We start from the raw sequence: 26,029 nt of genomic DNA, 5'->3' as shown, positions 1-26,029 counted from the left end.
TCTGTGTAAAGCTTTGAAGAAGCTCAAATTATTAAAATATTCCTTTTCTTTCTGCCTTCTTAGGTGCCCCTTCTGGTAACTAGAGGCCCAGATGTGCCCGTCATGTTTTTTCTGAGGCTTTTGTACTTTAGTAAATGCTTCCACTAAACTGAAACCATGGTGAGAAAGTTTCACTTTGTTAAATATTTTGAAATGTAAATGAAAAGAACTACTGTATATTAAAAGTTGGTTTGAACCAACTTTCTAGCTGCTGTTGAAGAATATATTGTCAGAAACACAAGGCTTGATTTGGTTCCCAGGACCGTGAAACACAGTAATACCACGTAAATCAAGCCATTCATTTTGGGGAACAGAAGATCCATAACTTTAGAAATACGGGTTTTGACTTAACTCACAAGAGAACTCATCATAAGTACTTGCTGATGGAAGAATGACCTAGTTGCTCCTCTCAACATGGGTACAGCAAACTCAGCACAGCCAAGAAGCCTCAGGTCGTGGAGAACATGGATTAGGATCCCAGACTATAAAGACACAGAAGATGCTGACCTCACCCCTGCCACCTATCCCAAGACCTCACTGGTCTGTGGACAGCAGCAGAAATGTTTGCAAGATAGGCCAAAATGAGTACAAAAGGTCTGTCTTCCATCAGACCCAGTGATGCTGCGACTCACACACTTCAATTCAAGACCTGACCGCTAGTAGGGAGGTTTATTCAGATCGCTGGCGGCCTCGGCTGAGCAGATGCACAGAGGGGATCACTGCGCAGTGGGACCACCCTCACTGGCCTTCCGCAGCAGGGTTCTTGGATGTTTTCAGTGGTCAAAATACTCTGTTTAGAGCAAGGGCTCAGAAAACAGAAATACTGTCATGGAGGTGCTGAACACAGGGAAGGTCTGGTACACATTGGGAATTATGAGCAGAACAAATACTCAACTAAATGCACAAAGTATAAAGTGTAGCCATGTCTAGACACCATGTTGTATCGGAATAATTTTTGTGCCAATAAATGACATCAGAATTTTAAACATGTATATGAGTAGCGTTTTAGTCATAATTTTGATCAGTTCAAAAAGGAAGCATTTACTCTCTTCAGCACTCAGCTTCTAGTAAACACTCTGTAGTAGGGATGACAGAGGACGTAAGGGTGTATGTGACATGGTCCCTTTCCTCAGACTGTTCCCAGGCCAGACAGGTGGAGACAGCATGCCACTGAAGTGAACAGAACTTCAGCCAAGTGCCAAGAAGAGGCGTGTGTGGGCCACAGGAGCGTGAATTCCACCAGGTGAGCCTGGAAAGCCCCATAGAAAGGGGGACATTTGGCATGGGTCTTAAAGAGGGGTGGGAGTCTGTCAGATGAACCAAGGGGGGACATTCTCAGCAGAAAAGGAAGTGTGAGGCACTGCTGTGGTATCCACAGCAGTGGCAAGTATCACTTGGACCATATGAAATAGCAGGTACATGGACCATTTTTAATATACAAAACTGCTCGGCCGGGCACGGTGGCTCACGCTTGTAATCCCAGCACTTTGGGAGGCCGAGGCGGGCGGATCACGAGGTCAGGAGATCGAGACCACGGTGAAACCCTGTCTCTACTAAAAATACAAAAAAAAAATTAGCTGGGCCTGGTGGTGGGCACCTGTAGTCCCAGCTACTCGGAGAGGCTGAGGCAGGAGAATGGTGTGAACCCGGGAGGTGGAGCTTGCAGTGAGCCGAGATTGCGCCACTGCACTCCAGCCTGGGCGACAGAGCGAGACTCCATCTCAAAAAAAAAAAAAATATATATATATACAAAACTGGCATTTTCTTATGGCTGCACCTCATAGTTCAGCATATCTGGCTCAGTGGTCAGTGGGGAATAAAGGGAGTAACAGGAAAATCATAGGAACTAAAGGAGGCAGGAAAGTAGTATGGGGCCGGGGCCTCCCTCAGTTCAGCAGCAAGGAGTATGAACCTGATGCTGTGAAGTTTTAAAACGGAGTAGTATCTGAGTGGTGTTTTTTGTTTTTGTTTTTGTTGGAGACTGGGGCTCGCTCTGTCACCCAGGCTGAACTGCAGTGGCACAGTCATGGCTCACTGCAGCCTCAGCCCCCTGGGCTCAGGTGATCTTCCCACCTCAGCCTCCCAAGTAGCTGGGACTGCAGATGTGTGCCCCCCCCACCCAGCTAATATTTGTATATCGGGGGAAATTCACCCCCAGTATTTCACGTAGGTTCTTTTCTATATTCCCTAAGTGTCGGCCGGTCTGAGAATTAAAGGGACAGAGTACAAAAGAGAGAAATTTTAAAGCTGGGTGTCCAGGGGAGACATCACATGTCGGCAGGTTCCGTGATGCCCCCCTGAGCCGTAAAACCAGCAAGTTTTTATTAGTGATTTTCAAAAGGGGAGGGAGTGTATGAATAGGGTGTGGGTCACAGAGATCACGTGCTTCACAAGGTAATAGAATATCACAAGGCAAATGGAGGCAGGGCGAGATCACAGGACCGGGGTGAAATTAGTATTGCTAATGAAGTTTCGGGAATGCTTTGTCATTCGTAACATCCTATCAGGAGACAGGGTTTGAGAGCAGACAACTGGTCTAACCAAAATTTATTAGGCGGGAATTTCCTCATCCTAATTAGCCTGGGAGCGCTACGGGAGACTGGGGCTTATTTCATCCCTACAGTTTTGACCATAAAAGACAGCTGCCCCCCCGAAGCAGCCATTTTAGAGGCCTACCCTCAGGGACACGTTCTCTTTCTCAGGGATGTTCCTTGCTGAGAAAAATAATTTAGTGATATTTCTCCCATTTGCTTTTGAAAGAAGAGAAATATGGCTCTGTTCTGCCCGGCTCACTAGCGGTCAGAGTTTAAGGTTATCTCTCTCATTCCCTAAACATTGCTGTTATTCTGTTCTTTTTTCAAGGTGCCCAGATTTCATATTGTTCAAACACACATGCTCTACAAACAATTTGTGCAGTTAAAGCAATCATAGGGTCCTGAGGCGACATACATCCTCCTCAGCGTACAAAGATGATAAGATTAAGAGATTAAAGACAGGCATAGGAAATCACAAGGATATTGATTGGGGAAGTGATAAGTGTCCATGAAATCTTCACAATTTATGTTCAGAGATTGCAGTAAAGACAGGTGTAAGAAATTATAAAAGTATTAATTTGGGGAACTAATAAATGTCCATGAAATCTTCACAATTTATGTTATCCTGTCATGGCTGCAGCCAGTCCCTCCATTCGGGGTTCCTGACTTCCCGCAACATTTGTATTTTTTGTAGACAATGGGGTTTTGCCATCTTTCCCAGGCTGGTCTTGAACTCCTGGACTCAAGCAATTTGCCCCCCCTCAGCCTCCCAGAGAAGCCACTGTGCCCAGCCCTGAGTGGTGTTTTTAAAAGACAACTGGTGACCAGGTGCGGTGGCTCACGCCTGTAATCCCAACAACTTTGGGAGGCTAAGGCAGGTGGATCACCTGAGGTCAGGAGTTGGAGAGCAGCCTGGCCAACATGGCCAAACCCCGTCTTTGCTAAAAATACAAAAGTTAGCCAGGTGTGGTGGCATGCACCTGTAATCCCAGCTACTGGGGAGGCTGAGGGAGGAGAATTGCCTGAACCTGGGAGGTGGAGGTTGCAGTGAGACAAGATTGCACCACTACGCTTCAGCCTGGGCAACAGAGCAAGACTCCATTTCAAAAAAAAAAAAAAGCCCGGGCATGGTGGCAGGCGCCTGTAATCCCAGCTACTCAGGAGGCTAAGGCAGGAGAATCGCTTGAACTGGGCAGCAAAGGTTGCAGTGTGCCAAGATCACGCCACTGCACTCCAGCCTGGGTGACAGAGCAAGACTGTTTCCAAAAAAAAGTGAATTTAAATCTCAATGGTGATACTAATAACAGTTCTAACACTCACAGCTAGAAAGTCACATACCTACTTGGATTTTCTGTTACAGTCCTAAACCATGTATCACCTATTTGCTCCAGAAAATATGGTCACCATAACTTTTTTGGCTCCAGATGAAATAACTCTCAGTGACTACAGTGATGTTACCATTCATGAATGATAAAGGTGTGAGAATGAATGGACGCAGGAAAATGGTGGCCATCAGTGATAAAGATATATTCTTTAGGATATAAGAGTCTGGATTAAGGTCTTTGGTGAATCCAATAGGTTTTAAGTTATATCTAAGCAAAGCCTTCTGGGTTTGTTGAGACGAATTATCAAAGGCAGGGGAGGAGCTAGTGGAGGCCTTTAAATACAGTTTAGTCCAGCCAGGCATGGCAGCTCATGCCTATAACCCCAACACTGAGAAGCTAAAGTGAGAGGATTGCTTGAATCAAGGAGTTTGAGACCAGCCTGGGAAATATAGTGAGACCCTGCCTCTACAAAAAATAAAAAAATTAGTTGGGCATGGTGGCATGGGCCCAGTCTACCCTGGATGCTGAGGCCAGAGGATTGTTTGAGCCCAGGAGTTCAAGCTTATAGTAAGCTATGATTGTGCCACTGCACTCCAGCCTGGATGACAGAGACCCTATCTCTAAAAATAAATACATAAACAAGGATGAAGATCTTTATGATGATCCACTTAATGAATAGTAAATATATTTTCCTTATAATTTTCTTAATTTATTGTAAGAATACAATACATATACACAATATGTGTCAGTTGACCGTTTGTTATCAGTAAGGCCTCTGGTCAACAGGAGGCTATTAAGTTTTGGGAGAGTTAAAAGCTATATGTGGATTTTCGACTGCTCAAAGGGATGGGAGCCCCTAATCACCAGATGTTGTTCACAGGTTAACTGTATTTTTTTCCTTTTTTTTGGAGACAAGGTCTGGCACTATCACCCAGGCTGTGGGGCAGTGGTGCAATCTCAGCTTACTGCAACCTCCACCTCCCGGGCACAAGTTATCCTCCCACTTCAGCCTCCTGAGTAGCTGGGACTACAGGTGCATGCCATCACACTCAGCTAATTTTTGTATTTTTTGTAGAGACTGATTCTCGCCATGTTGCACAGGCTGATCTCAAACTGGTGGGCTCAGGCCATCCTCCCGCCTCAGCCTCCCAAAGTGCTAAGATTACATGTGTGAGCCACTGCGCCCAGCCAATTGTATTTTTTAAGAATCAAGGCTGAGGCCGGGCATGGTGGCTTATGCCTGTAATCCCAGCACTTTGGGAGGCCGAGGCGGGTAGTGCTGGGAGGTCGAGGTGGGAGGATCACAAGGTCAGGAGTTCAAGAGCAGCCTGGCCGATATGGTGAAACCCCGTTTCTACTAAAAATACAAAAAAAAAATTAGCCAAGCGTGGTGGTGCATGCCTGTAATCCCAGCTACTCGGGAGGCTGAGGCAAGAGAATTCCTTGAACCCGGGAGGCGGGAGGTTGCGGTGAGCCAAGATTGCGCCACTGCACTCCAGCCTGGGCAACAGAGCGAGACTCTGTCTCAAAAAAAATAAAAATTAAAATAGGCTGCACGCTGATGACTCGTATCTGTAATCCCAGCACTTTGGGAGAGAAACAGAGTGAAACTCTGTCTCAAAAACATGTTTTTTTTTGTTTGTGACAAGGTCTCACTCTGTTGCCCAGGCTGGAATGCAGTGGTTCGATCTCGGTTCACTGTAACCTCCACCTCCCGGGCTCAAGCCTCAGCCTCCGGAGTAGCTGGGATTACAGGCGTGTGCCACCACGCCCGGCTAACTTTTGTATTTTTAGTAGAGACGGGGTCTCACCATGTTGGCCAGGCTGTTCTCCAACTCCCGACCTCAGGTGATCCACCCGCCTTGGCCTCCTAAAGTGCTGGGATTACAGGTGTGAGTCACGGTGCCCAGCCTCAAAAACATAACTTTAAAAAGAAATTTTTGAGACAGGATTTCACCCTGTCACCCCGGCTGGAGTGCAGTGGAGCCTCCAACTCCTCAGCTCAAGCAACTATCCCACCTCAGCCTCCCGAGCAGCTGGGACTACAGATGCGCGCCACCACGCCCGGTAGTCCCGGTTTTGTTTTGTTTTTTGTTTTGTTTTTTAATTTTTTAAATAAACACGAGGATAAGCGGGGCTAGTGGCCCTCGCCTGGGGTCCCAGCTACTTCGCAGGCTAAGGTGGGAGGATCGCTTGAGCCCAAGAGTTCGAAACCAGATTAGGCAAACCTCGTGTCAAAAATATATGTGATAATCAGGTCCTCCAGGCCGCACCCTAGATCACAGGGTTGTTGGGATGATACAATATGAGGTAAAAGAACGTGAAATTCACGCCACAGCGCTCGGAAGTGCCACCCCAATCGCAGGCGCCCCCCCAACCACGAGCTTCCCAACCTAATCGCAGGCGCCCCACCCTAAACGCAGGCTTCCCAACCTAATCGCAGGCGCCCCAACCTAATCGCAGGCGCCCCACTCCAATCGCAGGCTCCCCACTCCAATCGCAGGCTTCCCCACCCTATAAGCAGGAGCCCCGCCCGCCGCTTCGACCTGGCGCATGCGTGGTGCGCACGCGTTCCGTCGCGTCGGCCGAGAAGCTCTCGCGAGACTAGCCGTGCAGGCTGAAAAAATGGCGCCACCCAGTACCCGGGAGCCCAGGGTCCTGTCGGCTACCAGCGCGACCAAATCCGACGGAGAGATGGTGCTGCCAGGCTTCCTGGACGCCGACAGCTTTGTGAAGGTGAGTTCGCGGGGCCTCGGGGGTACCAGGAGTCGCCCGCGGCCGCCGGAAGCCGACCCGGGCCCTGTGGGCAGCCAATGCCCGCCCACCGTAGTAGAGCCCGAGCGAGGGTCGCGGGACCCCTGTCCGCGCTGGGCGCAGACTCTCCTGCACCCTCCGGGGATGGGGCCTCGGAAACGGACACCGAGGGGCGTCCCGCTTGCGAGCTTAAGTCCATGTAGGCCCAAATGTGGAAAGCCGTCTCGCATCCTAGGAAAAGCTTCCTTGCCATCCAGACGTCGCTGGCCCTTGCGACGTCGCGCTCGCCACTCCCTAGCCACCCGACCAGCTCTCCGCAGGGGCTCGGCTGCTTCGCGCTCCCCACACTTGCCTGGAGTTGGCTCCTCCCGCGGCCAGGATGGCTCTTCTCTTCCTCTGCTCCTGAAGTCCAATCCTACATAATTTTTAACCCTGAGTTAAATGTCACCTGTTAAAGCCCCATTGCACGTTTATTAGTAACTCCTGGAAGGTACACAGAGCGTTCACTTAAGATCTTTGTATAACTTAGCTTAGCTTAAATATGAACAAACGTACAACTAGGCTTAAGGTGTGCATAGCTCTTACAAAACTATGAAACTAAAATAATTTGTAAATTAACCCTATAAATTTACAGAAATTCCACTAACGTTGTATCTTATCTTATTTGCTGTTAGCTAATGCTATTGATTCATTAACATGGCTCTCAGTAGTTCCTGGACCACTAACTGTGGTCCTGGTTGTGTGGCGGTCATGCTCATAAGCTACCATGTTCCCCTCCATGACTTAATTTCCCACCTCCTTTCTCTGCTTTTTTTCTTGGGAAATGTTTATTCACACAACTGATGGCGTTATTTGGCCTTCACATGATCAACCATCATTTATGTCACTTCACGGTTTTTTTTCGTTACCTCACAACAGTTAAAATAGAGAACCACTTGACACGAACTGAACAATAAACACAAATCCAGTTTTAGATAGTAGCTGTTATAAATTTGTCGTCCAAGGATCTAGGATAAGCTTGTATTGTTTTTAGATGCTCATCCAGATGAAAACACAAAAACAAATTCCTGTAGAAAGCTCTTGGATCTGAACTTGAGTCATAATAATAACACTTATGTGCCAAGAACTGTCCTAAATGCTTTTATTAGCTTATTCATTCTATCTTCACAAAAACTCTGGTGCAGGCCCTTTTTACTTTTCCTGTTTTTCAGAGGAGAACAGTAAAGTCCAAATAAAGCAATCACTTGTCCAAGATCTCAGTTAATACGTAGCAGAGTCAAGATTCAACCCCAGGTTTTTGTGAATATTAGTCAGATTATATACGTATGTGTTTGTTCTGTCTCTCAACTCTCCCAAGAATATAAGCTCCAAACTTGGTTTCCTGTTCACTGTTGTATTCTCAGGGCCTAGATTAGATTGGGGTTTGGCACTAAATGAGTACTTTTTTGAAGGATGAAGAGTAGATACCTTGTATACGATAGATCAAAAAAATGACATATCAAATGAATGGGGATCCATGTGTAAACATGCCATCTTTTCTTGCTTTTGACAGTTTGCTCTTGGGTCCGTGGTGGCAGTCACCAAGGCATCTGGGGGCCTACCACAGTTTGGCGATGAGTATGATTTTTACCGAAGTTTTCCTGGCTTCCAAGCGTTTTGCGAAACACAGGGAGACAGGTTGCTTCAGTGGTAAGTACTATATTTTGTTTTCTTGTATTAGTGAAAAGAAGTGAAAACAAAGAGGTAGATAAATTTTTCCTGAAATTTATTTTTCCGTAAACATTTTCTGTGGTATGAAGAGCTATAACGTGAAAATTGAAGCAATGGATTTTGATTAGGGAAATATTACTTGGTATATTTTTAGTTTAGCCTTTAAAAAATGTATTGACTTTTGTACTGAAAAAATATATTGACTTTTGTACAAATCTTTTTTAATTAAATGGGACGTGAACACTTAGAGCCAAGATTCTTTTTTTTTTTTTTGAGACAGAGTCTCACTCTATTGCCCAGGCTGGAGTGCAGTGGCATGATCTCGGCTCACTGCAGACTCCGCCTCTGGGGTTCACGCTATTCTCCTGCCTCAGCCTCCTGAGTAGCTGGGACTGCAGGTGCCTGCCAACACACCCGGCTAATTTTTTGTATTTTTGGTAGAGACGGGGTTTCAACATGTTAGCCAGGATGGTCTCGATCTCCTGACCTCGTGATCCGCCTGCCCCAGCCTCCCAAAGTGCTGGGATTACAGGCGTGAGCCACTGCACCTGGCCAGATCCAAGATTCTTTCCCACAACTTGTAGAGTAGCAGGTATTTCTTTTTTTATTTATTTTTATTTTTTTTGGGATGGAGTCTCGCTCCATCACCCAGGCTGGAGTGCATTGGCTCAATCTCGGCTCACTGCAACCTGCGCCTCCCAGGTTCAAGCGATTCTCCTGCCTCAGCCTCCCGAGTAGCTGGGATTACAGGTGTACACCACCACGACCAGCACTTTTTTTTTTTTTGGCGGGGGACGGAGTCTTGCTCTGTTGCCCAGGCTGAAGTGCAGTGGCGTGATCTCGGCTCACTGCAACCTCCACCTCCCAAGGTCAAGCGATTCTTGTGCCTCAGCCTCCCCAGTAGCTGGGATAACAGGCATGTACCACCATTCCCGCTAATTTTTATATTTTTAGTAGAGGAGGTTTCACCATGTTCGCCAGGCTGGTCTCGAACTCCTGACCTTGTGATCCACCCACCTTGGCCTCCCAAAGTGTTGGGATTACAGGTATAAGCCACTGCGCCTAGCCAATTTTTTGTATTTTTAGTAGAGATGGGGTTTCACCATGTTGACCAGGCTGGTCTCGAAGTCCTGACCACTCCTGAAGTGCTAGGATTACAGGTGTGAGCCACTGCGCCCGGCCAGGGTGCAAGTTTTATTGGTTTCATCAAAAAGTATTGGGGGCCAGACATGGCGGCTCATGCCTGTAATCCTAGTGCTTTGGGAGGCCAAGGCAGAAGGATCGCTTGAGCCCAGGAGTTCAAGACCAGCCTGGGCAACATAGGGAGACTCCATCCCTACAAAAAATTTTTAAAGTAGCTGGGAGTGGTGGTGGACCACTCCCAAGTCGCAGCTACTTGGGAGGCTGAGGTGGGAGTATCACTTGAGCCCAGGAGTTGGAGGCTACAGGGAGCTGTGATTGTACTGCTGCATTCCAGCCTGGGCAACAGAGCAAGACCCTGTCTCTTAAAAAAAAAAAAAAAAAAAGGAAAGAAAGAAAGAAAAAGGCTGGGCTCGTGGCTCACACCTGTAATCCCAGAACTTTGGGAGGCCGAGGCAGGTGGATCACTTAAGGTCAAGAGTTCGAGACCAGCCTGGCCAACGTGGTGAAACCTCATCTTTACTAAAAAATACAAAAATTAGCCAGACCTGGTGGTGTGTGCCTATAATCCCAGCTACTCAGGAGGCTGAGGCACGAGAATCGCTTGAATCTGGGAGGCAGAGGCAGGCAGATCACTTCAGGTCAGGAGTTTGAGACCAGCCTGGCCAACGTGGCAAAACCTCGTCTTTACTAAAAATACAAAAATTAACCAGACCTGGTGGCACATGCCTGTAATCCCAGCTACTCAGGAGGCTGAGACACGAGAATCACTTGAACCCGGAAGGTTGAGGTTGCAGAGAGCCAGGATCATGCCACTGAACTCCAGCCTGGGCAACAGAGCAAGACTGTCTCAAAAAAAAAAAAAAAAAACAACGTGTTGGCAACAGTCTGAGCCACATCATTTGAACATTCTCTCTCACAGAATGTAAACAAATGAAATAAAAATCTACAAGCTAACCTTGGTTTTCCTTTCCTTAGCATGAGCAGAGTAATGCAGTACCATGGGTGTCGCAGCAACATTAAGGATCGAAGTAAAGTGACTGAGTTGGAAGACAAGTTTGATTTACTAGTTGATGCGAATGATGTAATTCTGGAGAGAGTGGTAAGTATTTTCCCTTACTCTTTTTTTTGTTTTGTTTGGTTTTTGAGACGGAGTCTCACTCTGTCACCCAGGCTGGAGTGCAGTGATGCGATCTGGGCTCACTGCAAGCTCTGCTTCCCCAGTTCACACCATTCTCCTGCCTCAGCCTCCCGAGTAGCTGGGACTACAGGCGCCCGCCACCACACCCGTCTAATTTTTTTGTATTTTTAGTAGAGATGGGGTTTCACCGTGTTAGCCAGGATGGTTTTGATCTCCTGACCTCGTGATCTGCCTGCCTCAGCCTCCCAGAATGCTGGGATTACAGGCGTGAGCCACCACACCTGGCCTTCCCTTACTCTTATGGTAACTAACAAAGAGCTTTGTATTATTAAAATATACGGATAGACAGAGCAACCCAGGCACCTTAGAAAATGAAAAGGAAATAAGCTTAACATTTCTTATGGTAACATTCCCTTCTGATAGTTGGTATATTTTTTCTAAAAAATAATTACAGTTGTCTTAAAAATATTACTGCCCCATGGAAGCTTCTTTTTTTTTTTTTTTTTTTTTTTTTGAGACAGAGTGTCGCTCAGTTGCCCAGGCTGGAGTGCAGTGGGGCGATGTCTGTTCACTGCAACCTCCACCTCCCAGGTTCAAGCGATTCTCCTGCCTCAGCCTCTGGAGTAGCTGGGATTACAGGCACCCACCACTATTCCTGGCTAATTTTTGTATTTTTAGTAGAGACATCATTTCATCATGTTAGCCAGGCTGTTCTCAAACTCCTGACTTCAAGTGATCTACCTGTCTTGGCCTCCCAAAGTGCTGGGATTACAGGCGTGAGCCACCTCACCAAGCCTGAAAGCCTGTTTTTAAAGTACCTTATTCCAGCCAGGTGTGATGGCTTACACCTACAATCCCAGAACTTTGGGAGACCAAGGCGGGGGATCACCTGAGGTCAGGAGTTCGAGACCAGCCTGGCCAACATGGTGAAACCCCGTCTCTACTAAAATATAAAAACTAGCCGGGCCGTCGTGGCACACGCCTGTCATTCCAGCTATTCAGGAGGCTGAGGCAGGAGAATCGCTTGAACCCGGGAGGCCAAGGTTGCAGTGAGCCGAGATCATGCCACTGCACTCCAGCCTGGTTGACAGAGTGAGACTCTGTCTCAAAAAAAAAAAAAGGCGGCCTGGCATGGTGGCTCACGCCTATAATCGCAGCACTTTGGGAGGCCGAGGTGGGTGGATCCACCTACCTGAGGTCAGGGGTTCAGGACCAGCCTGGCCGACATGGTAAAACACAGTCTCTACTAAAAATACAAAAAATTAGCTTAGTGTTGTGGTGGGCACTTGTAATCCCAGCTACTCAGGAGGCTGAGGCAGGACAATCGCTTGAACCCGTGAGGCAGAGGTTGCAGTGAGCCAAGATTGCACCATTGCACTCCAGCCTGGGCATTGAGTGAAACACTGTCTTAAAAAAAAAAAAAAAAAAAAAAAGTTAAAGTGCCTTATTCTGGCCAGGGTCATTGGCTCACTCCTGTAATCCTAGCACTATAGGAGGCCGAGGTAAGAGGATTACGTGAGCTCAGGAGTTCCAGAACCAGCCTGGGCAACATAGTGAGACCTTGTCTTTATTTAAAATTAATAAATAAATAAAGTGGCTTATTCTGAATCTACCTTCCAGATCTGCAAATTCTGTTTTTATTTTTTTGGATACTGAAGTCATGCTCTGTCACCCAGGCTGGAGCGCAGTGGTGCAACCATAGCTCACTGCAACCTTGAACTCCGGGCTCAAGCGATTCTCCCACCACAGCCTCCCAAGTAGCTGGGGCTGCAGGTGTGCACCACCACGTCTGGCTAAATTTTTTTTTTATTTTATAGAGACAGTGTCTTGCTGTGTTGCCCAGGCTGGTCTTGAACTCCTCAAACAGTCCTGGCCTCAAACAATCTCCCCTACCTCAGCCTTCTTAGTCACTACGATTACAGGCATGAGCCACCGTGCCTGACAAGATTTGCAAATTCTGTTTGTATTGCAAGTGAAGAGGCATTTATATCACCTAACCAAAATTTAGTTTATTTGTACTGTTACTCAAAATCTACTGAACCCCCCAGCTCACAGGATTGGAAGGAGATGTGTATTATTCTGTCTTGCTTATCATCTGTTTTTGCCTAATTCTATGGCAGAACATTATTTTCACAGAAATACGTAGAGATCATGGAAAACAAATCTAACCTCAACCATCTGACAGTCCTGAAAATATTTAAATCATACCCTGCTGTCCCATGAAGTCATCTCTTCCCTAGTCTAAATGCCCACAAATCTTTCAGCAGTTTCTGGTATATTGTGATTTCAAGTCCTGCCATAATCCTATGTATCACCTGGTTGTGCCTCTGTTAGTAGTGCCCAAGCTGATATTTCATGTCTGCTTTAAAGTGCAAAATAGATAAGGACTCCCTGCGTCTCATTCTAAATAGTATACTTCTATATTTAATGTATGCAGTCCAGGGACTTCTTAGTTATTTTAGTGGCCACATTACGCTGTTAAATCATAGAATTTTCAGCCCAATTCAGAGCTTTAAAGAGTCAATCGAGTATTGGGCATGGGTAGTTACTGTCCTACCTGCCTTTGAGCAAATAATGCATTAATAACTTGGTATGACATACTAATCACCTTTATTGATCAACTTTGTAAAATTTTTATTTTTTTATTGACAAAAATTGTATAGGTGATCCTTGATTTACAATTGGTTATATCTCAGTAAACCTATATTACAAGTCAAAAATGCATTTAATACACCTCACTTACCAAATAGCTTAACTGAACCTGCTTTAAATGTGCTCAGAAAACTTCCATTAGTCTACAGTTGGACAAAATCTTACACAAAGCCTATTTTTATAATACAGTGTTGAATATTCATCTCATGTAATTCAAGTAGCGTTGAATACACTTCTGAAAGTGAAAAACATGTTGTGGCCGGGCACAGTAGCTCATGCCTGTAATCCTAGCACTTTGGGAGGCCAAGGCAGGTGGATCACTTGAGGTCAGGAGTTCAAGACCAGCTTGGTCAACATAGTGAAACCCCATCTCTACTAAAAAATACAAAAATTAGCTGGGCATGGTGGCTTGCGCCTGTAGTCTCAGATACTTGGGAGGCTGAGGCACGAGAATTGCTTGAACCCAGGATGCAAAGACTGCAGCAAGCTGAGATTGGACCACTGCACTCCAGCCTGGGCAACAGAGTGAGACTCCATCTCAAAAAGAAAAACAGGGCCAGGCACAGTGGCTTATGCCTGTAATCCTACCACTTTGGGAGGCCGAGGCAGGCAGATCACAAGGTCAAGAGATCGAGACCATCCTGGCCAACATGGTGAAACCCTGTCTCTACTAAAAACACAAAAATTAGCTGGGCGTGGCGGTGCATGCCTGTATTCCCAACTACTTGGGAGGCTGAGGCAGGAGAATTGCTTGAACCTGTGAGGCAGGTTGCAGTGAGCCGAGATCGTGCCATTACACTCCAGCCTGGCAACAGAGCAAGGCTCTGTCTCAAAAAAAAAAAAAAAAAAGAAAGAAAGAAAAAAGAAAAACAGGTTATAAGTGTACTTGAAATATGGATTCTACTAAATGTAAATCACTTTCACACCATTGTAAACTCAAAGAATTATAAGTCAAACTGTCATACATTGGGGACCATCTATATATTTATCACATACAACATGATGTTTTGATATATACATTGATCTGTTCTTATATATGTATATTTTCTTACACAAATGTCTCTGAATACATCTCTTTAAAATGTTAGGTAATTAGGCCAGGCGCAGTGGCTCACGCCTATAATCCCAGCATTTTGGGAGGCTCAGGCGGGTGGATCACTTGAGGTCAGGAGTTCGAGACCAGCCTGGCCAACCGGGTGAAACCCCATCTCTACTAAGAATACAATTAGCCAGGTGTGGTGGTGCACACCTGTAATCCCAGCTACTCGGGAGGCTGAAGCAGGAGAATCGCTTGAACCTGGGAGGCAGAGGTTGCAGTGAGCCCAATTCAGAACTGTAAAGAGTTGCAGTGAGCCGAGATCGCACCACTGCACTCCAGCCTGGGCGACAGAGTGATACTCCGTGTTAAATAAATAAAATGTTAGGTAGTTAACTCTGCTAACTTCAAAAGGAAAAATGCTTAACCAGTACCTCTTCTACTCTTAGGGTATTTTACTGGATGAAGCCTCAGGTGTAAACAAGAATCAACAGCCTGTCCTCCCTGCCGGCTTGCAGGTCCCCAAAACAGTAGTGTCCAGCTGGAACCGTAAGGTGAGGGCTTTTCAGATTAACTAGAGCTCCTGATGTCAGCTTCATAATAGGGATTTTGCTCATTCTAACATGCATTTCTGTTCTAATTTATTAGAGAACTGGCCGCTATCTCCTTTAGTTTGTTCTCATAAACACACAAAATCTAATTACACCCTCTTCTCCTCTTTCTGGAGACCTCCACATGCACATGCATTCTTAAATGAATGGCCTTTGCGATGTTCTTGTCTCCTCGGAAGTCATAAATTGGAATTTATTTTTCTAATTCATCAAGTGGCTCTGTTATAAAGTATTTGTATTCGTTGATCATAGGCAGCAGAATATGGCAAAAAAGCAAAATCTGAAACTTTCCGGCTGCTTCATGCAAAAAATATCATCCGACCTCAGCTCAAGTTTCGAGAGAAGATTGACAATTCCAACACACCATTTCTTCCTAAAATCTTCATCAAACCCAATGCTCAGAAACCTCTCCCTCAAGGTAAATAGTGCAGACTTTGCCTGTGTTTGAGTCTCACTTTATTTGATGCAAAAACCAGGAAGGGTGTACAGGTCTCTCTTCCACCCTCCTTTGTTCAAAGGGAGCCCAGTTCAGCTATTCCAGAGGCTGAAGTGGGAGGATCACTTGAGCCCAGGAGGTCAAGGCTACAGTGAGCTGTGATTGTGCCACCACACTTCAGCCTGGGGGACAGAACATGACCCTGTCTCAAAAAAAAATAGCCAAAAAACAAAGGGAACCAGTTTACCCCTGTGTAACTAGAAAAGAAATGAATGTGCTAATGATGTTTTTGTCACTGCTTGGATCCCCAGCTCTCTCTAAGGAAAGGCGGGAACGCCCACAGGATCGTCCTGAGGACTTAGACGTCCCCCCTGCACTGGCTGATTTCATCCATCAGCAGAGAACCCAGCAGGTTGAGCAAGACATGTAAGTGTTTGCCTGTGTCTGACTTTATGCCGTGAGTAATTACCTTTTTGCCACATTTTCAGTTTCGCTTTTGTGGAGTATATACATGAAAATCTGAGAAGCAGTGATTTCCTCCTTACCCCAACCTGGGCCTTAGCAATAAAACCTGCTGTTTGTGTTCACAAAGGGCCTGCACAGCATTGTCTCATGTAAACCTCACTGCAGTCCTGAGAAGTAGCAGTTGCTCTCATTCCCGTTTTATAGATGTAAAACATGAAGGCTGGGCACGGTGGCTCACGCCTGTAATCCCAGCACTTTGGGAGGCTTAGACTGGTGGATCACCTGAGGTCAGGAGTTCGAGACCAGCCTGGCCAACATGGTGAAACCCGATCTCTAGTGAAAATACAAAAATTAGCCAGGCGAGGTTGTGTGTGCCTGTAATCCCAGCTACTTCGGAGGCTGACACAGGAGAATCGCTTGAACCTGGGAGGTGGAGGTTGCAGTGAGCCAAGATGGCATCACTGCACTCCAGCCTGAGTGATAGAGTAAGACTCCGTCTCAAAAAAAAAAAAAAAAGGTGTAAAAGCAAAATTAGAGATGCAGACTTCTCATGGAGTTGGAACTTCTTTGAGACAGGGTCTTTCTCTGTCACCCAGACTGGAGTGTGGTGGCATGAACACAGCTCACTACAGCCTTTACGTCCTGGGCTCAAGTGATCCTCCTGCCTCTGCCTCCCAAGTAGCTGTGACCACAGGCGTGAGCCATCATGCACAGCTAGTTTTTGTATTTTCTATATGCCCAGTCTGGTCTTGAATTTCTGGCCTCAGCAATCCTCCCAACCTTCCCTCCCAAAGGGTTGGAATTACAGGCATGAACCACTGCGCCTGGCCAGAGCCGGCCCATGTTTTCTTTCTTTTTTCTTTTTTTTTTTTTTGAGACGGAGTTTCGCTCTTGTTGCTCAGGCTGGAGTACAATGGCGTGATCTCAGCTGACTGCAACCTCTGGCTCCTGGGTTCAAATGATTCTCCTGCCTCAGCCTCCCAAGTAGCTGGGATTATTATAGGCATGTGCCACCACACCTGGCTAATTTTGTATCTTTTTTTTTTCTTTTTTTTTTTTTTTTTTCGAGACAGGGTTTCATCATGTTGGTCAGACTGGTCTTGAACTCCTGACTTCAGGTGATCCACCCTCCTTGGCCTCCCAAAGTGCTGGGATTACAGGCCCGAGCCACCACACCCAGCACCATGTTTTCTTAAATTTGTCTTTCCTCCATACTATACTGCTCTGCCTTTCTTATTAGGACTCAAATAGTAGGTAAGGCTCACTTTTTTTTTTTTTTAGTTTTGCTCTGTCACCCAGGCTGCGTGCCGTAGTGCAGTCATAGCTCACTGTAGCCTTGACCCCTGGGACTCAAGCAATCCCCCTGGCCTCAGCCTCCCTAGTAGCTGGGACTACAGGCACACATCACTGTACCTGGCTTGTTTTTTAATTTTAGTTTTTATTTTTGTAAACACAGGGTCTTTCTGTGTTGCCCAGGCTGGCCTGAAACTCCTGGCCTCAAGCAGTCCTCCTGCCTCGACCTTCCAAAGTTCTGGGATTACAGGCATGAGCCACCATGCTCAGCCCAAGGCTCATTTATGAATTTAGTAAAGAAAAGGCATTTTTTACTGGCAATATAAGCATCTTGGAAAAACTTCACTTAAAATAGACAAATGGACTTTGCCTTTGGTATAGTGCAAAAAGGTTAAAAATTTGATTAGTATTGGCCTTTTCCTCACATAGAGCCAGAGTCTGTCTGGGCATTCATGCCTTTAGCCCCAGCTCTGCAATGTGAGGCCACAAGCTAAGTGCTGGAGAAATAAAGCCCATGAAAGGCAGCCCTGCCCTCCTGGGCTACCGTGATCCTCGAGGAACACATCACAAGTTGAGGATTTGTATACGGATTTTTTTTTTTTTTTTTTTTTTTTGAGACGGAGTCTCGCTCTGTTGCCCAGGCTGGAGTGCAGTGGCACAATCTCGGCTCACTGCAAGCTCCGCCTCCCGGGTTCACACCATTCTCCTGCCTCAGCCTCTCCGAGTAGCTGGGACTACAGGCACCCGCCACCACACCTGGCTAATTTTTTGTATTTTTAGTAGAGACGGGGTTTCACCGTGGTCTCCATCTCCTGACGTTGTGATCCGCCCGCCTCGGCCTCCCAAAGTGCTGCGATTACAAGCTTGAGCCACCGCGCCCGGCGGATTTCTTAGGATCAGAAAAAATATAACATTAAGCTCTTGGCCAGCTGAAATATTTGCTTCATCCTTACTTTACAGATTTGTTATTTCAAACTGCAAGAATTACATATTTCTCATTTTGGTATTATCCACAACATCAACCATACAGTACTTTGCAAATAAGTACTCAAATCTTTATAAAGCTGCTTGGGTCTCCAGCTCTCTAAAGAAATTAATAGACTTAATTATCATATTTTAAGAGTGAGCAAATATCTGATTTATGATTTGTACTCAAATTACTGAAATAATGAAGCTCTTTATAAAGGGAAGATATTTTCATGGTGGACTTTTCTCATTTGTTTTTACAGATTGGATAAAAGGCATTATTTTTCCCTTGAATCACGGAATTAATCAGAATGATTTCTCTTTTTGTTTTATTTACTCAGGTTTGCACATCCTTATCAGTATGAACTAAATCACTTTACCCCACCAGATTCAGTGCTTCAAAAGCCACAACCCCAGGTTAGTACCCAGCCTTAGTTTAAAGGTGCCATGTAGTAGCCCAAGAGGAATCAAATAAGTAGATTCATTGATGCAATTTTGACTTTCCTTGAAGATCTTTAAGGTAGAAAGTTACAGTTTTGGGTCATTTCTCAAACTCGTAGTTCACTTTGTACTTTACTGGGAGATGGTTTCTATATTCCTCCCTTTTTCTCACTATTCTCTTGATCCAGTTATACAGATCTATAGAAGAGACACCATGCCATTTGATATCTTCCCTGGATGAACTCGTGGAACTCAACGAAAAGCTCTTGAATTGTCAGGAATTTGCAGTCGACTTGGAGGTATCTTACAAGTGACCCTGGGTAAAATTTTTACATTTTCTGTGAGTTCACCTATTGGAGAAGTATAAAATTGATACTAATTGTAATTTTTTTTGGTAAAAAATTAATCATATAACTTAGCTTTGTAGCTGACTTCAAAATCAGTAAAGGAAAGTCTAACATAATCTTTGTTTTTTCTCTTCTCCCCTCCTTCTGTGGGGTTTAGCACCACTCTTACAGGAGCTTCCTGGGACTGACCTGCCTGATGCAAATTTCCACTCGGACAGAAGACTTCATCATTGACACCCTCGAGCTTCGAAGTGACATGTACATTCTCAATGAGAGCCTCACAGACCCAGCCATCGTTAAGGTCAGCCACCCTTTTGTAACTCATGCATGTGAGCTCGTACAAGATTTTTAGTGCTTTTCAGTGTACTATTTCATTATTTCAACCTAGACCCAGTCAAGTTGGGAGGAATCATGTCATTTCCTAACTAGGGTACCGTGCTAAATGGCTTTTGTTTCTAAATCCCTATTAGAACAGCTAAGACTTAGCTTGTTACCACCCAGAAAAATGTTAAATCATTTTAATGACTACTGCAGTGAGCCCCAGCCATCAAGATTGTTTGGACTTAATGGCTGTACTGAAGCTACTAGAGCTGCTTTCATGTGTCTCATTGGTTGATAACAGTTTCAGACTTCAAACATAGGAATCAGGAGTGTAGAAAGCTGTGACTGAAGACAAAAAGAAACATTTAAAACTGCATATATCTAATTTTTTTTTTTTTTTTTTTTTTAAGATGGAGTTTTGCTCTTGTTGCCCAGGCCGGAGTACAATGGTACAATCTCGGCTCACTGCAACCTCCGCCTCCCAGGTTCAAGCGATTCTCCTGCCTCGGCCTCCCAAGTAGCTGGGGTTACAGGCATGCGCCACCACGCCCGGCTAATTTTTGTATTTTTAGTAGAGACAGGGTTTTGCCATGTTGGTCAGGCTGGTCTCAAACTCCTGACCTCAAGCCATCCACCCACCTTGGCCCAAAGTGCTGGGATTACAGGTGTGAGCCACCACGCCCAGCTGCATATATCTAATCTTGATTAGAACATTGGCTTCAGCCAGATGAGGTGGCTCAGGCCTGTAACCCCAGCACTTTGGGAAGCTGAGGCAGGATCACTTGAGCCCAGGAAATCGAGACCAGCCTGGGGAACATAATGAAACCCCGTCTCTACAAAAAATACCAAAGTTTAGCTGGGCATGGTGGCACGCCTGTAGTCCCAACTACTTGGGAGGCTGAGGTGGGAGGCTTGCTGGAGCACGGGAGGCGGAAGTTGCAGTGAGCCAAGATCACACCACTGCACTACAGACGGGACAGCAGAGACTACCTTCTAATTTCAGTGTTCTAATAAACTAGAGGCATAGTTAATTTCCGAGCATGAGTGGCCTGCTACCAGTGTACTGCATGATTTTGATTCTGTTTTCAGGTCTTCCATGGTGCTGATTCAGACATAGAATGGCTACAGAAAGACTTTGGGTTGTATGTAGTAAACATGTTTGATACTCATCAGGCAGCACGCCTTCTTAACCTGGGCAGGCACTCACTTGATCATCTCCTGAAACTCTACTGCAACGTGGACTCAAACAAACAATATCAGCTGGCTGATTGGAGAATACGGTCAGTTTGCTCTTAATGAGAAAATGTGGGTGGCAGAAGAAAGTGATTATTCATTAACCTGTCGTCCAGAGAGACCTGGGTTTGAGCCCTGCCACGCTCATTGAGATGAATGGCATCAGGCTTTTCGCCAGGCATCTTCAGCAGTGTAAAAGTGGTAGGAAATTCTTTAATGATAATGTGGACTTTATGATGGGCTGATGCAGTTACACTGTGTTTCATGGAAATAGTGGCTGAAAAAGAGGTGCCGCATCAGTATTTGCCCGTGCTTGTCTCTTGTTTGAAGCTGGGGTCTTTCTACTAGATGATTTGTGTGTGTGTGTGTGTGTGTGTAAGATCTTCCATAGGGATGATTGTGTGTGTGTATAAGATGATCTTCCATAGGTGGGAAAGAATTCTAAGGGACACTGTTGTTTAGCTTTATATGGAGCGTTTTTTGTGGCATAAGGTAGCAGTTTTGCCCCACTTCCTGCAGGCCTTGCTCAGCTTGGTCGTTTTCCGCTTGTTTGCTACCTGTCTGAGGTTGTACCTGTCATAGGAAGGTGCTGCTGAGCTTTTCCAGGAATTCCACATGCCAGAATGCCAGAATTTCTTTTTTTCTTTCTTTTTTTTTTGAGACGGAGTTTCACTCTTGTTGCCCAGGCTGGAGTGCAATGGCACGATCTCGGCTCACCACAACCTCTGCCTCCCGGGTTCAAGTAATTCTCCTGCCTCAGCCTCCCGAGTAGCTAGGATTACAGGCATGCACCACCACCCCCAGCTAATTTTGTATTTTCAGTAGAGACGAGGTTTCTCCATGTTGGTCAGGCTGGTCTCGAACTCCTGACCTCAGGTGATCCTCCCGCCTCGGCCTCCCAAAGTGCTGGGATTATAGGCGTGAGCCACTGCGCCTGGCCCAGAATGCCAGAATTTCTAAATATAAAAGTAAAATTACATTTGGACTGATAAAGTCCAAATAAAAGATGAAATTGATAAAATCTAAAAACCACTCCCTGTTACGGAGCCCTTACCCTGTGCCAAGCTCTGGGCTAAGTGCTTCAAGGATGTGGTCCTGTGTAGTCCTCACAACAGCCTATGAAGTACCTGGTTCCCATTTCACAAGTTAGGTAGGTCAGCCCAAAGAGGTTAAGGAACTGTCCAAGGACAGACATCTGGAGCTGAGATTTGAACTCAGGACAACAGTGGCCCCTTTTCTACTGCCTCTTGTGTGTGTCCAGAGTAGCTGACAGTGCCCTTACTTTAACCACCGTATTACCCTGCCTCCAATTCTACCCAGCTGTTAAAATAATGGTTTACCATGTTAAAATGCAGGAAATGTTGGCATAACTGCAGTATTGACTATGAAAGGATCTTTCATATTGGAAGGGTCTAAGGAAGTCCCAGCACCCAAGGAACAGACAAATTGAATTGCTGTCCTTGGGGGCAATCAGTAAAACTGTCCTCTGCAATTCCAGCCCTCTGCCTGAGGAGATGCTCAGCTACGCCCGGGATGACACCCATTACCTGCTATACATCTATGACAAAATGAGGCTGGAGCTGTGGGAGCGCGGCAACGGGCAGCCCGTGCAGCTTCAGGTGGTGTGGCAACGGAGCAGGGACATCTGCCTCAAGGTACACCTCAGCCGCAGTCACACAGACCGTGACACTCGGGCTCTGTGTCTGGCCAGGTTCTAGTTCTTAAGGTTGCTCCTTACATTCATGAAAAGAGCCAAACGTTTTGCAGAGTCCAGGGCACAATTTTGATTCCCATTGATTTTGAATATTCTCTAATACTTTGTAGAAATTCATCAAACCTATCTTCACGGATGAGTCCTACCTTGAACTCTATAGGAAGCAAAAGAAGCACCTTAACACACAGCAGTTGACAGCCTTTCAGCTGCTGTTTGCCTGGAGGGATAAAACAGCTCGCAGGGAAGATGAAAGTTACGGGTAAGGGATTAGAGATTCTTTTAACACTTGTTTCCAGACTGAAGAGATCTAATAACAAGTAAATAATGGGCTTTTTTCTTTTGCTATGAAAGCTGGTTGTTTCCCCTATGTGACAGCATCTAATGGAACTTACTGGCTGAATGTAATGTGTCCCCACTGTGTGTGTGTGTGTTTTTTTTTTTTCAGATATGTACTGCCAAACCACATGATGCTGAAAATAGCTGAAGAACTGCCTAAGTGAGTCTGAAAGCTGATTAATATGTTCCGACTTTCTCAGTAGATATGATGTTCTTCAAAATCAAGCTTTTCTGGTTGCTATTACCTGGGCTGCTTACTCAGAGATTAATGCTCTAAGCTTGGAAGGTAGCAAATTGAAGGAATATAGAATTTCTGCCCTCAGGCTGCCATTTAAGAACTAAAACTTCTGAACTGGAATCATTTCAGTGATTATGCCTTAGTTTGAGTTTATTTTAAGTCTCTGAGCCTTATAGCATCTACTTGCAAGGGAAGAAAATGTCCCAGGTTCTCTCATCTATACTTTCTTCCAAATTAAAGCAGCTTATGATCTTAAACGTTTTGTGATCTTGATTGAAGTATAAGCAAGAATGAAAATCCACAGCCTGTTGGTTGCCCCCTGCTGAATTGAGAATTCACAGTGCTGTGGTACTTATTTCCAGCTCTCCCTGATTGTGGGAGTCAGGCTCCAAGAGGGATCCACTTAAAGCTTGGTGTCGCAAAGAACACATGGAGAAGTTGGCCTAGGCCGGCCTGACATCAGTGTTTCCTTAGTCACCTACCTGTAGCTTCAGCTTAGGTGTGGCAGCCTGGCTTTACCCAGTCATTATTCTCATCTAGAAGCCTTTAAGGGCTGCATTTCTGAGTGACAAGCTGAGTGTGTTCTTAACTTGTCTTCAGGGAACCTCAGGGCATCATAGCTTGCTGCAACCCAGTACCACCCCTTGTGCGGCAGCAGATCAACGAAATGCACCTTTTAATCCAGCAGGCTCGAGAGATGCCCCTGCTCAAGGTAAGAAGCTTTTCTGTGGCCGGGCACAGTGGCTCACCCCTATAATCTCAGCACTTTGGGAGGCTAAGATGGCTGGATCATTTCAGGTTAGGAGTTCGAGACGAGCCTGGCCAACATGGTGAAACCCCATCTCTAGTAAAAATACAAAAAATTAGCGAGGCGTATGGTGCACACCTGTAATCCCAGCTACTCCGGAGGCTGAGGCAGGAGAATTGCTGGAACCTGGGAGGTGGAGGTTGCAGTGGGCCGAGATCACGCCACTGCACTCTAGCCTGGGAGACAGAGCGAGACTCCGTCTCAAAAAAAAAAAAAAAAAGATTTTCTACTGAAGGATTCCAACTTAGCAAGCCTGTTGTTTTTATTTTTATTTATTTATTTTTTAGACGGAGTCTCGCTCTGTCTCCAGGCTGGAGTGCAGTGGCGCGATCTCGGCTCACTGCAACCTCCGCCTCCCGGATTCAAGCAATTCTCCTGACTCAACCTCCTGAGTTGCTGGGATTACAGGCATGCACCACCACACCCAGCTAATTTTGTATTTTTAGTAGAGGTGGGGTTTCACCATGTTGGCCAGGCTGGTCTCAAACTCCTGATCTTAGGTGATCCACCCACCTGGGCCTCCCAAAGTGCTGGGATTACAGGCGTGAGCCATCGTGCCCAGGCTTAGCAGGCCTGTTTTTTCTGCTAGCATCTTATTCCTTGTGGCTTCCTAGATTCATGAGCTGGTTTGCATTCTAAACAACCCTAGGGAAATAATAGGGCTTAGGAAGTCCAGTGTATGTGTCTTGATGAATTTAGCTGCTTTTTTTATGACAGTTGAGAGCTAAGACTCATTCTTTTTATTTATGACCTTAGCTTTGATGATTCAGCAGCAAGTACTATCTGGTAACTGGGCCAATTCACTGTTCTAAGGCAGTTAATGTGGTGGAGTGAGATGGAGCGGTGACCTCAGCAGAGGGAGCTAGTTTTGGGAGCCTGGCAGTGGCCCAGATGTGAAGTGATAGCTCCCTGAATGAGTGAGGAATCACAAACTGGGAAGGAAAGAACAGGTATAGGAAGCATCAGAAGAAAAGATTGATGAGACTTCGTAGCAAATGATGACAATGGCAGCCAGTTTTCTTTTGTTTTTTTTTTGTTTGTTTGTTTTGAGACAGGGTCTTGCTCTGTCACCCAGGCTGGAGTGCAGTGATGCAATCATGGCTCACTGTAGTCTCCATCTGCTAGGCTCCCACCTTAGCCTTCTGAGTAGCTGGGACCGTAGGCATACACCACCATACCCAGCTATGTTTTTTTAAATTTTTTGTAGAGATGGGTCTTGCTGTGTTTCCCAGACTGGTCTTGAGCCCGTGGGCTCAAGCAGTCCTCCCACCTCGGCCTCCCAAAGTGCTGAAATTACAGTTGTGAGCCACCTGCCAGCCCCACATTTGCAATTTTTGTGTTAAAAATGTCTTTGTAAGCTCTGTACTTTGTCCAAGTAAAGAGAGACCTTGATTACTAGAGAAGAGTCTTTTTCAAGCTCTTTGGAATCCCTCCTATTGTGCTTAGTCATGTTAAAGAACTTTACTCTTTCATTCTACAGGTAATTATTGAGCACCAAATAATTATCAGGCCAGGCACTGTAAGGAGTGAAGAGAGGAAAGAAAATCTCTGGGCTCTTGAGAAACAGGCTGGTGAAGGAACACAGTCAGCGTTGGGGACTGGGGGTTGGACTTGAGGTGTTGGGGCAACTTTCCTCAATTCCCTTCATTTTTATCCTTAGTCTGAAGTTGCAGCCGGAGTGAAGAAGAGTGGACCGCTGCCCAGTGCCGAGGTACAGTGTCGGATCTGTTTTCTCCCCCGGGAGGGAAGACGTCAAGTCACAGCCAGTGCAAGTACACCTCTGACAGAGGCCTGTGCTGACAGCTGGCAGAAAGCTACTGCCAGCTTGCACGTTTTACATGCCAGCCTGCTGGTGTCTTTTAATGCAGAGATTGGAGAATGTTCTCTTTGGACCTCACGATTGCTCCCATGCCCCTCCGGATGGCTATCCAACCATCCCAACCAATGGTAAAGTCGAGAGCCCTCCTGACTGTCCCAAAGAGGTTGGGACACAGCTACCTTGTCTAAAATTCTGTAGGCTTGGCCGGGCGTGGTGGCTTATGCCTGTAATGCCAGCATATTTGGAAGGCTGAGGCGGGTGGATCACCTGAGGTCAGGTTTGAGACCAGCGTGGCCAACATGGTGAAACCCCATCTCTACTAAAAATACAAAAATTAGCTGGCATGGTGGTGGGCGCCTGTAATCTTAGCTACTTAGGAGGCAGAGGCAGGAGAATCACTTGAACTGAGGAGGCGGAAGTTGCAGTGAGCCGAGATTGTGCCATTGCACTCCCGCCTAGGGGACTACAGCAAAACTCCATCTCAAAAAGAAAAAATAAAATAAAATTCTGTAGGCTTTGACCTTATTATCTTCTGCTCCTCTAGGATCTATGCCAGTTCAGAAGCAGGCGAGCCTCTTTCCTGATGAAAAAGAAGATAACTTGCTGGGTACCACATGCCTGATTGCCACAGCTGTCATCACGTTATTTAACGTGAGTAGCACAGAAACTT

General features: G+C 45.9%; 2 protein-coding genes across 6 annotated transcripts in view; both read left to right on the top strand.

The window, feature by feature from the left end:
• The window catches only part of MTOR (mechanistic target of rapamycin kinase), a 156,122-nt gene extending 155,094 nt beyond the window's left edge, over window positions 1-1,028 (top strand). For 3 of the 5 annotated variants that reach the window (XM_030805771.1, XM_030805773.1, XM_030805772.1), the window contains one exon: window positions 64-1,022. In XM_030805771.1, the coding sequence (XP_030661631.1) occupies window positions 64-79 (16 nt within the window). In that variant the 3' untranslated portion in view covers window positions 80-1,022. Of the gene's footprint in view, window positions 1-63 lie in introns of all 5 variants that reach the window. The other 2 variants (XR_004028485.1, XM_030805770.1) reach the window with 1 other exon arrangement.
• Window positions 1,029-6,450: 5,422 nt separating this feature from the next.
• EXOSC10 (exosome component 10) overlaps window positions 6,451-26,029 on the top strand; it is a 29,779-nt gene continuing 10,200 nt past the window's right edge. Inside the window, exons 1-17 of the mRNA XM_030805769.1 lie at window positions 6,451-6,634; window positions 8,205-8,341; window positions 10,481-10,604; window positions 14,781-14,885; window positions 15,195-15,360; window positions 15,690-15,804; window positions 18,444-18,519; window positions 18,732-18,842; window positions 19,048-19,191; window positions 20,301-20,491; window positions 21,943-22,099; window positions 22,269-22,417; window positions 22,604-22,654; window positions 23,333-23,444; window positions 25,201-25,251; window positions 25,409-25,487; window positions 25,904-26,010. Of these exons, the coding sequence (XP_030661629.1) occupies window positions 6,452-6,634; window positions 8,205-8,341; window positions 10,481-10,604; window positions 14,781-14,885; window positions 15,195-15,360; window positions 15,690-15,804; window positions 18,444-18,519; window positions 18,732-18,842; window positions 19,048-19,191; window positions 20,301-20,491; window positions 21,943-22,099; window positions 22,269-22,417; window positions 22,604-22,654; window positions 23,333-23,444; window positions 25,201-25,251; window positions 25,409-25,487; window positions 25,904-26,010 (2,058 nt within the window). The 5' untranslated portion in view covers window position 6,451. The remainder of the gene's footprint in view (window positions 6,635-8,204; window positions 8,342-10,480; window positions 10,605-14,780; window positions 14,886-15,194; window positions 15,361-15,689; window positions 15,805-18,443; window positions 18,520-18,731; window positions 18,843-19,047; window positions 19,192-20,300; window positions 20,492-21,942; window positions 22,100-22,268; window positions 22,418-22,603; window positions 22,655-23,332; window positions 23,445-25,200; window positions 25,252-25,408; window positions 25,488-25,903; window positions 26,011-26,029) is intronic.

The sequence above is a fragment of the Nomascus leucogenys genome, chromosome 24, assembly GCF_006542625.1.
Source record: "Nomascus leucogenys isolate Asia chromosome 24, Asia_NLE_v1, whole genome shotgun sequence".
NCBI classification, from domain to species: domain Eukaryota; kingdom Metazoa; phylum Chordata; class Mammalia; order Primates; family Hylobatidae; genus Nomascus; species Nomascus leucogenys.
Note: the sequence above shows the minus strand (reverse complement) of the source record. Positions and strands in the feature narration are given on the sequence as shown.